The sequence below is a fragment of the Octopus bimaculoides genome, chromosome 7 (assembly GCF_046866305.1).
Source record: "Octopus bimaculoides isolate indiv1 chromosome 7, ASM4686630v1, whole genome shotgun sequence".
Lineage (NCBI taxonomy): Eukaryota > Metazoa > Mollusca > Cephalopoda > Octopoda > Octopodidae > Octopus > Octopus bimaculoides.
Genome location: NC_142934.1, coordinates 98,787,496 through 98,799,995, shown reverse-complemented (window position 1 = coordinate 98,799,995; position 12,500 = coordinate 98,787,496). Strand labels below are relative to the sequence as shown.

Sequence of the window (12,500 nt, the reverse complement as noted above, 5' to 3'; positions counted from 1 at the left end):
TATAAAGGTGAATACGTATTTTCTATACCTTGTGGTATTTCATCATGGCCGATATATATATATATATATATATATATATATATATAGAGAGAGAGAGAGAGAGAGAGAGAGAGAGAGAGAGAGAGAGAGAGAGAGAGAGAGATGAATAACAGCAAATGTAACATGTGCGTATATAAAACTAATTATATATATACTAGTCGTTAGAAAACAAAAACACAACTTAACACTGAACCAAATATATAGTAACATCGGGTGAAAGTCCAGCATTGCCAGATCTCACAATACTTCCAACAAAGTGACATGTGCGCATATATTGAAAACACAGACGCTGGCGCGCGTGCACGCATACACACACACACATACATACATACATACATACATACATACATACATACATACATACATACGTACATATATAACTTCATAGATACATACACACATACACACATACAATGATACACACTACAAATAGTCGTGGCCAAAAGTTTTGGAACATAGGTCTGAAAATTAAAATTCTTGTATTAAATGCCCAAATATATACGTTGTACAGTAATCCCTCGACTATCGCGAGTGTTATGTTCCAACCACCACTACAACCCCCGCGAGAGGTCAAGATCCGCGAAGTAGAAACAGTACGGTACTGTATTTTTATTTTTTAAATAATTTGTAGGAGTGGCTGTGTGGTAGGTAGCTTGCTTACCAACAACATTGTTCCGGGTTCATTCCTACTGCGTGACACCTTGGGCAAGTGTCTTCTACTATAGCCTCGGGCCGACCAAAGCCTTGTGAGTGGATTTGGTAGACGGAAACTGAAAGAAGCCCGTTGTATATATGTATATATATATATATTTGTATATGCGTATATATGTTTGTGTGTCTGTGTTTGTCCCCCCAACATCGCTTGACAACCGATGCTGGTGTGTTTACGTCCCCGTAACTTAGCCGTTCGGCAAAAGATACCGATAGAATAAGTACTAGGCTTCCAAAGTATAAGTCCTGGGGTCGATTTTGCTCGACTAAAGGCGGTGCTCCAGCATGGCCGCAGTCAAATGACTGAAACAAGTAAAAGAGTAAAAGAGTATATATTTATTTTATTATAAATGCAAAACAACACCACGGAGGAATCGACGTAGGCTTAAATAATGAACTGTGGTAGGTGAACCGCAATATTACGAAGGTTTACGGTAGATATTTGAATCGAATTGTATTTGGGCATAAGAATTTTAATCTTTAAAAAATGCTCCAAACTTTTGGCTACGACTCTTTACTCTTTTACTCTTTTACTTGTTTCAGTCATTTGACTGTGGCCATGCTGGAGCACCACCTTTAGCCGATCTAATCGACCCCCAGGACTTATTCTTTGTAAGCCTAGTACTTATTCTATCGGTCTCTTTTTGCCGAACCGCTAAGTTACGGGGACGTAAACACACCAGCATCGGTTGTCAAGTGATGTTGGGGGGGGGGGGGACAAACACAGACACGCAAACTTATACACACACATACATATATATACATATATACGACGGGCTTCTTTCAGTTTCCGTCTACCAAATCCACTCACAAGGCTTTGGGTCGGCCCGAGGCTATAGTAGAAGATACTTGCCCAAGGTGCCACGCAGTGGGACTAAACCCGGAACCATGTGGTTGGTAAGCAAGCTACTTACCCACACAGCCACTCCTACATACATAGTAAACCATTTAATATTATTATCGCCACACTCCTACACTACATACAAAATACTTTTAAAAACTTAAGGATAGTTTATATATATATATATATATATATATATATATATATATATACACACTGCGGAACTGGCTGCCCGTACAGTTCCACACACACACCCACACACATGCACGAAGGAAGGAAATGAAGAAGGAAGGAAGGAAGGAAACTAGTAGGTTCTTTAGTTGTTCCAATTTCATTCCTCACTTGATATGTTTTGAAATTCTTCCCTCCGACTTCTGTGTGATACTTTATGAGGAATTCAATCACTCCGAGAGAGGGAAAGAGGAAGTAAAATGGTTGAGAAAGAGAGGGTGAGGGAGGCATGAAGTAGTAAGGCAAGAGAAAGTGTATATCTGTGTGAGTGTAGTGTGAGTGTGGTGGAGATAGAGAGAGGAAGAGAGAATAAGAAAGATAATAAAAGGGAGTGATATATAAAGTGTGTGTATGTATGTGTGTGAGAGAGAAAGGAGGGTGTTTGTATGGAAGAGGGAGAGTGAGAGTATGTGAATGTTTGCGTGAGCGACCACGTTTGTTTTAATAAGTGTGTGAGTGTGTGTGTGTGTGTGTGTGTGTATGTGTGTGTGTGTGTGTGTGCGTGTGTGTATTTGTATGCGAGGAAAGATAATGTTATGAAGGATATGGGTGTGTATGTGTATCATGTTTGCGTGTGAGTTAATGAGACAGTGATAAAGAAAGAGAAAGAGAAAGAGATAGAAAGAGAGAGTGATAGACAGTGAAACAGAGAGGGAGAATGACAGAGAGAGAGAGAGAGTGAGGGTGAGGTGTAGCTGGCGTAGACGAAGGGGAGAGTGAAAATACAAGCAGACAGACAGTCTGTTGTGTACGGCGAGAGTTAAGACAGTCTCTTGTGTATAAACTCGAATTAAAACAGTATGTTTAGATACAGTTGTATACGCGCGTGTGTCAGTATATAGCTGCAGTTAAGACAGCGATACATACATATATATACATATATATTTATAAATCGTACAGTTAAGACAAGGTTCTGTGTGTTTGGAGTTAAAGACACACATCTGCGTGTATACAGGTGGAGTTTTAAGAGACAAATCGTATGTTTCGATCAGTTCATAATGAATGGATTAAATACTTCCCCGGATATAAACGCAGACGACCCTCCTAAAATACATGTCGATGAGGATGATCCCATTGCTGGTATGTCACACTGATCTTTTATACACACTTCTTTTTTATCCCTTTATATTATTATTATTATTATTATTATTATTATTATTATTATTATTATTATTATTATTATTATTATTATTGTTATTATCATTATTATTATTATCATTATTATTATTATTTTATGTTTGACTTTTGCTTTGCATTTGTACAAGTTGGATCCAAGTCTCACCCAGAGACCTCAAGAGACAACAAGCTTGAAGTTCATGTAGGTGTTATGCCTAGGGTACCATATATTTCGATCTGTACATAGTGTTGTTCTAGAGAATGTTTAAGAAACCATAAGAAAATTATGTTTGTTTAAAAATTTGAAATCACATAGTATTTTACGTCTATGTGGTTTTTATGGGATTTTTCCATGAGCAACCCGCGAAAGTCTCCTCCTTATTGAGAATTTCACCTTATTGATTTTTTTTTTCTAATGTTAAACTTGTTTACACGCAAAACCCTCACAACAACACACACTCACACACATACACACACACGCATTCCTTATTTTGTCCTGTACTGTTCATAGTGTTTTTCTTAATATAAACTACTTGTGGTTAATAAATAAATCAATATTATTATTATTATTATTATTAATATTATTATTATTATTATTAGGCGCAGGAGTATCTGTGTGGTGAGTAGCTTGCTTACCAACAACATGGTTCCGGGTTCAGTCCCACTGCGTGACACCTTGGGCAAGTGTCTTCTACTATAGCCTCGGGCCGACTAAAGCCTTGTGAGTGAATTTGGTAGACGGAAACTGAAAGAAGCCCGTCATATATATATATATATGTGTGTGTGTGTGTGTGTGTGTGTGTGTGTGTGTGTGTGTGTGTGTGTGTGTGTGTGTGTGTGTGTATGTATGTGTGTGTATATGTTTGTGTGTCCGTGTTTGTACCCCCAACATCGCTTGACAACCGATGCTGGCGTGCTTACATCCCCGTAACTTACGTCCCCGTAACTTACCGGTTCAGCAAAACAGACCGATAGAATAAGTACTAGGCTTACAAAGAATAAGTCCTAGGATCGATTTGCTCGACTAAAGGCGGTGCTCCAGCATGGCCACAGTCAAATGACTGAAACAAGTAAAAGAATATTATTATTATTATTATTATTATTATTATTATTATTATTATTATTATTATTATTTATTAATATCGGTTACTTGGACTAAATGTTCCAATACTTCATGAAAAAGAAATAGTTTCGGAAGGTGGCGATGGTTGTGGTGGTAGGGAGGACAAAGAGTATTTACAATTTGAAAATCTGGAAATTTCATTTTTCACTTTTAAGAATTGCAATTTCTGTTTTTTTTTTTTATGAAAGACAGGAATACCCGAAACAAAACAAAAGAAAATCTAATCGTTTCCTTTTCTTTGAGGTATGGGGTACCTCATTCGAAATTCTATCGAAATCATCATCATCATCATCATCATCATCGTCGTCGTCGTCGTCGCTGTCGTGGTCATCATTATTGTCCTCATCGTCGTCGTCGTCGTAGCTGAAAGTTTTCTCTATTTTTGTTGTCTTCTTTAATCTTTACTTTTTTTTACTTTTTTTTTTGTCGAATCTTATCCACTAAAGACATTTACTCATGTCCGGCATTGTTATTACACAACAAACAACTCAGCAACGTGAATGGGATCTGATTTACAAGCATTAGAAAGCCTGTTACATCTAGTGGTCATTCGAATTGCTAGAAACAGCAGCCAAATTTCCGGTATATCTTTTTCTACTCTAGGCACAAGGCCCAAAATTTTGGAGGAGCGGGGCCAGTCGATTACATCGACCCCAGTATGCAACTGGTACTTAATTTATCGACCCTTAAAGGATGAAAGGCAAAGTCGACCTCGGCGTGATTTGAACTCAGAACGAAAAGACAGGCGAAATACCGTTAAGCATTTCGCCCAGCGTGCTAATGTTTCTTATTTCTTTATTGCCCACAAGGGGGCTAAACATAGAGGGGACAAACAAGGATAGACAAGGAGATTAAGTCGATTACATCGACTCCAGTGCGTAACTGGTACTTAATTTATTGATCCCGAAAGGATGAAAGGCAAAGCCGACCTCGGCGTGATTTGAACTCAGAACGTAACGGCAGACGAAATACCACTAAGCATTTCGCCCGGCGTGCTAACGCTTCTGCCAGCTCACCGCCTTCAAATCTCCAATATATCATACTCGTTCACTTCTTTTATGACATAACGAATTGTGTAAATTTTATTACATTACACCTAAAATCAAGATGGAATCGTCATGGCTGAAATGCCTTAGACTTATCTGGGGTTAGAGAACAACAGCAACAACAATAATAATAATTATCATTATAAAGGGTCCAAATTTTGACGCAAGGTCAGTAATTTTAGGGTGAGGGTAGAGGTGGCTAGTCAATTAAATATTCCTAGTGCTTGACTGGTACTGTATTATATCGACCCCGACAGGATGAAAAGTTGACTTCAGCGAGATTCGAACTCAGAACATAGAGCCCCAGAAGAAATACCACTTGGCACTATGTTTCTCGCGCAAACGATTTTGCCTGCGTGTTGTCTCACAAAAACAACAGTCTTTTGTACCTGAAATTTTGGAGGAGGAGGAGGGGAAGGCTGGTCAATAACAATGATTCCAGTACAAGACCAGTTCTTACTATATCCATCCCGAAAGAATCACAGGCGAAGTCGACCTCGACAGAATTTGATCACAGACTTTAAAGCCAGAAGAAATGTGGTTAAGCATTTTGTCCGGCATGCTAACGATTTTGCTAGCTCGCCGCTTTTTTCTTTCTAATTTTGGCAAGAGACTAACAAGTTTGAAGGAAGAAAGCAAACCGATAACATCGACCCTAGTATTTGACTGCTACTTATTTTATCCACGCCGAAACTTTGAAGGAGATTTGGCTGTTATTTTTAGCACGATGAACGACCACACAGAGACTCCGTTGGTGACTCGCCGACCGTGTGTGCAGTTGTTTATTGTTTGTGTACGACAATGAGAGAATGATTTTTTTTTCTGTTATGTATTTCTATGTGTTTATGCATGAGTATAATTCTATTTTTGTGTTTATATACGCATCTGAGTGTATCCTTTAAAACTTCCATGCTTCCTGAAATTTGCCAATACCTGATGTCCCCTTCATACATATGCACACATGTACATCATGTCCCATACACAGTTCACTTTCCTGACTTTTGTACATAATTCTGTGTACTATACATGCACCTTTGATGAGTTGTAGTGCACCTGAGCACTATACACAATAATTTCATTATTATTATTATTATTATTATTATTATTATTATTATTATTATTATTATTATTATTATTGAGTGAGAGGGCACTGCATGCCATCAAAGTGACACTGGGGTAAAATATACGAAGCCCAGTATACCCATAATGACTACCCGTCTGATAAGAGTACACCAGGCACATGCATCACAACCATATGTGCGCGACATGGTGATCTCACATCAAGATAAACAGCACATGACCTCGCAGGTAGGGCCCAGTTAGAATTTTCTTCGGGTCGAGTAGCCCATCCCGCTCAAAAGGTCCCTGAATAAGGTTTGTTTAAGGATGTTGAGCAAAACACCCGTGTTTCCAAAAGTGAATTATTCAAACCCCAAAGAATTCCTCTCAGCACATGGCTATGATGCTCCCCCACTGCTTCTGCTCATGATCAGAGATGCACATATCGTCAGCCACCAAGGGACATGCTCAACTGGTTAAGGTCAAACAACTGACAAGAAAATCTGTGGTATTGAGCAGAATATTTGTTGTAGCCCATCTTTTATACCAAGACAAAACAATGTACATGATAACACTTCCAATCAATTAAGATCACAAGCCATGAGAGCCGGTGCCTGGTACTGCATCTGAGCATTTATAATTATTATTATTATTATTATTATTATTATTATTATTATTATTATTATTATTATTATTATTATTATCATCGTTATTATTATATCTACATATGCCTTTGATTTTTGCGGACATACATACATACATACATACATACATACATACATATGTACGTACGTACGTATGTACGTACGTACGTACGTACAAATCCATGCGAATCCTTAATTTATACTTTACACATGATCGCGATGTCTGGGATAGAAACATCTGTAAGACCTCCTTAGGTTTTAAAGGATGATGAACAAAACAAGATGCTTTCCTTCACAACCTTGCTACCAAGTAGGTAGCAGGTCAAAATTTACTCTTAATAAGAGAAAAAGAAAGAGAACATACATACATACATACATTCACCGGTGTTTACGTTCTCGTAACATAGCGGTTCGACAAAAGAGTAAAACCCTTCAAGGCGGTGCCCTAGTATAGTCACAGTCAAATAACTGAAACAGGTAAAAAAAAAAAAAGATAAAATATATTTTGTGTATTGTGGAAGTATAAACAATTTATTGCACATAAATTCAAACAACAACATTTCATATGGACCCCGGTTAAGGACCAATGATTTAGACCAGTGGTTCTCAGCTGGGGACCATATGGTCCCTGAGGGTCCATATAAGATTTTGGGGATCCACACAACAAAATAATAAACTGGGGGTCCACAGCAGTATTTTAAGGGCCTTGGAAAAAAATTTGCATTAGGTGTATATATTGCAAGAAACAGCAAGGTTTCTTCCTCAAACATTTTACATACCGTAAATCCTCGAGTATAATCCGCATTTTTTCCCCAAAATTTAAAGGTCAAAATCCCTAGTGCGTACTATATACGAGGTTAAAAATGAAAACTATTTTCTAAGCAATGTCCGAGTCTCTATTTGCTGTCCGGCAATGTTTATTCAAACACATCTTGTGTTGTCGGGCGCAAAAGTACCTTAAGCTAATACCTTAAGCTATATTTATTTTTCACTGACGTTATTACTGTTATTTCTTTATTTTCTGCAAACAAAGTGCACAAAAAAGCTATACGTTTGCATTATGTTATATATACAATAATAATAAAGGACGTTACCGTATATAGGTTTACAAACCAAGGACGTTATATAGACCTCCTTAACTCAAGTTAGAGAAGGGGTGCGTATTATACACAAGGTTTGGGTTTTTCAGAGGTACAGCCCCCTAAAAATCCCCTGCGTATTATACTCAAGGGCGGACTGTGAAAAACAAAATAGAAAGAAGTTTCTATGAAACTAGTTTTTAAACATCGAAGATCTATGGTAATCCACCAGAGTATAATAGTAACCAAAGGGATCCATAGATAAAAATGGTTGAAAACCCCTGGTTTAGACCTTCGGCTTTTTCTGTCGAAGGGGCTTTTTAATTCAATATTTACACATTGTTATTTATAGCTTCGAGAACTACCGTTACTAACAAATTACATGTGTGTGTGTGTGTGTGTGTGTGTGTGTGTGTGTGTGTGTGTGTGTGTGTGTGTGTGTGTGTGTGTTTAGCGTGCAAGGCACTCCTCTTGAGTTCTTTTTCCCTCAGCCATAAATGTTGGTACTGATAATCAGCATTATTCAATTCTTGGATATAGTTTACAAGTGTCACTTGCATGCTAGAATCACCCGGCAATTTGTACCGGGCTTTCGCTAATTGTTTTAAGTGCTTATGTAATTGCGAGCAGACATAGACATCCATTCAGTGAACTGCACTCTTAACCCAGTGGCAAAAATCGAGGATGTGGCAGATGGATAAGATAGAAGTCCACATCTTCAACTGCGTAGACGGGGGCAACGTGAAATGAGGTGTTTTGCTTAATAAAAAAAAAAAAAGCAACTTCTGCCCGACACAGGAATCGAAATCATGACCCTATGTTCGTGACGCTAAGACTCTAACAACTAAGCCATGCGCCGTTACTAAGTGCCGAGTTGACGTCTACCAAATTCATTCACAAAGTATTGGTCAGACAGTTGCTACAGCAGGAAACGCTTGTCAAAGGTGCCGTGCACTGGGATTGAACCCGAAACAGTGTGGTTACGAAGTGAACTTCTTAACTTTACAGCCATCCCTATATGTATGTATGTATGTATGTATGTATGTATGTATGTATGTATGCACACATGTATATATGTATGTATATCTATATATATATATGTGTGTGTGTGTGTATGTGTACGCACATACATATGAACATATACATACAAACACATATACATACGCAAACACATACACACACAGATACGCATCCATACAGAAATATGTATACACTGATAGCACTCACATACACTCACATATGTATGTGTGTGTGTGTGTGTGTGTGTAAGTTTTTGTCTGAAACCTAGACTCTACATATGTACTCTATGTGTATTTGTCTGTGTGTGTGAGAGAGAGAGAAAGAGAGAGAGAGAGAGAGAGAAAGAGAGAGAGAGAGAGAGTGTGTGTGTGTGTGTGTGTGTGTGTGTGTGTGTGTGTGTGTGTGTGTGTGTGTGTGTGTGTGTGTGTGTGAGCAACTGTATGTGTGAGTGTTTATGCATGCTATTTTGTATGTGTAGGTGGTCACTGATCATTAATTTCCTATTTCCCACTTTTAGGAATCTTATATTTCCTGTTTACATAAAACATCCTTACACGCACTCACGCACGCACGCACACACATATACATGCATAGGCGGCGAGCTGGCAGAAACGTTAGCACGCCGGTCGAAATGCTTAGCGGTATTTCGTCTGCCCGCTACGTTCTGAGTTCAAATTCCGCCGAGGTCGACTTTGCCTTTCATCCTTTCGGGGTCGATTAAATAAGTACCAGTTACGCACTGGGGTCGATATAATCGATTTAATCCGTTTGTCTGTCCTTGTTTGTCCCCTCTGTGTGTAGCCCCTTGTGGGTAGTAAAGAAATAACACACATATACATGCATACATAAACATCCACATACACATGCAAATACACACATTTATATACATGTACACACACACACAGACACTAGAATGTCGAACTATACACTCGTGAAACACGCTTATATGCATCAACGCATGTTTTTGTACCCTATTTTTCTTTATATTTGTATATGTTCATCATATATATGTATGCATGTAACTTCATATATACATACATATATATACATATATATATATATATATATATATAGAGAGAGAGAGAGAGAGAGAGAGAGAGAGAGAGAGAGAGAGAGAGAGAGAGGGGGGCAGGTGTGGTTGTGTGGTAAGAAGCTTGCTTCCCAACCACATGGTTCCGGGTTCAGTCCCCTTGGGGAAGTGTCTTCTACTATAGATTTGGTAGACGGAAACTGAAAGAAGTTCGTCATGTTTTCGTTTCTCATTGTGTTCAACGTTTTTTTGATGTCCTGTACCCATATATGCATGTATATATATATATATAGATATATATATAAAAGATAATAAGAGTGAAAAAACTACAGAAGGCTTGTATTACATGGTTAAAGTATATATTTAAATTATGTCAGAAAAATGTTAGAAAAATGTTAGAAAATTCTTTTGGTATATAAACATTGTATTTTGAGAAACAACCGGTTTCGTGTTGTCTTTTCAAATTTCTCTACTTCATTGTAACGTGTAATATATATATGTAGGTATGTACATATATGTATGGACATATGCATATATATATATATATATATATATATATATATATATATATATCCATGTTTGTATTTCCAAGTGAGCGTGTTTTCTGTGTATACGTGTATAGGAACGTGTTTTAGTGATCGTGTTAACGTGTGTATAAATTAGTGCATGCATGTATGTATAATTCTATGGGCATGTGTGTGAATATACATATGCATACAAGTGTATAAGTGGTAGTGTTCTTATGTGCCTTTTGTGTATAGTTTCGTGTTTCGTGTCTGGTAAGGGCGCGTGTGGCTTGCTTAACCTTAGACCAGCCCTAATGTAGCGGATAAATGATCAAAGATGTTCCAACCGTGACTATCCCGTTCTACAATGGCCAGAGTATTTTATGTTTTTTGCTTTTTTTTTTTTTTTGAGAGTACATCGACTCTTTTACTTCATTCGTACTTATTTTATCGATTCCCGAAAGGGTGAAATGCACATTTGACCTTAGAACGTAAAGAACCGGAAGAAATGTCAATATGCATATTTTACGAGGCGGTGAGCTGGCAGAAACGTTAGCACGCCGGGCGAAATGCTTAGCAGTATTTCGTCTGTCTTTATGTTCTGAGATCAAATTCCGCCGAGGTCGACTTTGCCTTTCATCCTTTCGGGATCGATAAATTAAGTACCAGTTGCGAACTGAGGTCGATCTAGTCGACTAGCCCCCTCCGCAAAAATTTCGGGCCTTGAGCCTAGAGTAGAAAAAAATAATTTTATTAGAACATTTGGATATCAATACAAATGAAGAGGGAATAAAAGATTCCTAGACCGGGCACGTGCTGAATCCTTGAGCAAGGCACTTCATTCCGTCAAAAAAAGAAAAAAATAGAAATTCGCAATTCTCCATACTTCCAAGTTTGAGAAGATTATCAAAACTCGAAACCTGAAAATAGTCTTACCGTACCTTGTAAACTTTCTCTTGGAATCCCTAATGCTAAATAACAGCAACAACAACAATATCAGTGACCCTTTATTGGTTCGAGGCTGTATGTATACTCAGGTATGTATGATTGTGTATGTGCGTACACGATTGCGGGCATAAATGAGTGATTGTGTATTTATGTTAGTGCGTGTAATTGTGTGCATGATCGTGTGTGTGTGTCGGTCTGTCTGTATGCGCGCACGCGTGCGGGCACTATGTCTTGTAAATCCGCCATCTGGTTTAATACTATCACTTGGCTCACCGGTGCCTTTAGCAGAGTCCAATCTGTCGCAAACATCCTGCCTCTGCCCCCACTTGTAGCTTTTAATACACGTTTCCCCGACCCAGTCTCGGAGTTTTTGAAAGACACATAGGTTGTGCCCCGCCTTTCAAGCTATTACACACACACACACACACACACACACACACACACACACACACACACACACACATACACGAGAACAGAATATAACAGGCGAGTTACTTTTTTATCTTTTCATTAGAACATCATAAATTATATAATTATTACATGTGTTTCCCTAGCGAATACTAGTACGTTGAGCAATAATCGTTATGCAGATGATTGCATTATCACATGGAAACACCAGATATTCAGAAGAAAATAATAATTTAATCATTTACTATTTACCAACATCACTTGGTTGATAGTGCTAAATTAGACCCATATATGAGCTGCTGAGAACACTCTTTATATAGCAGTAAAGAAAAGAAGGTTAGTATTTTTATTGTAGTAGTGAAATGAAAATAGAAAGAAAAATAACTGTAATCAGAATGTCTGAAGAAAAAGGGAAGGCCACAGATCAAGGAAAAATCTAAGTTAACAATGATAAACGGTTTGTGCTATCACCGCTAGTAGAAGCTGTCTGGAATTTGGTTTGTGAGAAACAGCCATGCCTACCTACTCACTCGTACACACAATCACGCTCACACACAAACATATACGTATATATAATTTCTTCTATATATATTTACTACTAACCAAATATGTATATATCAGTTCTTCGAAACATACACATCTACACATAAAAGGAATAATAGTGCAAGTTACAATACGCGCCTACATACACATACATTG

At 37.9% G+C, this 12,500-nt stretch overlaps 1 protein-coding gene across 4 annotated transcripts in view; it reads left to right on the top strand.

The window, feature by feature from the left end:
• Positions 1–2,224: 2,224 nt before the first annotated feature.
• LOC106880214 (myosin light chain kinase, smooth muscle) overlaps positions 2,225–12,500 on the top strand; it is a 133,330-nt gene continuing 123,054 nt past the window's right edge. For 2 of the 4 annotated variants that reach the window (XM_014930074.3, XM_014930075.3), the window contains exon 1: positions 2,543–2,902. In XM_014930074.3, coding sequence (XP_014785560.1) covers positions 2,821–2,902 — 82 coding nt within the window. In that variant the 5' untranslated portion in view covers positions 2,543–2,820. Of the gene's footprint in view, positions 2,903–12,500 lie in introns of all 4 variants that reach the window. The other 2 variants (XM_014930076.3, XM_014930073.3) reach the window with 2 other exon arrangements.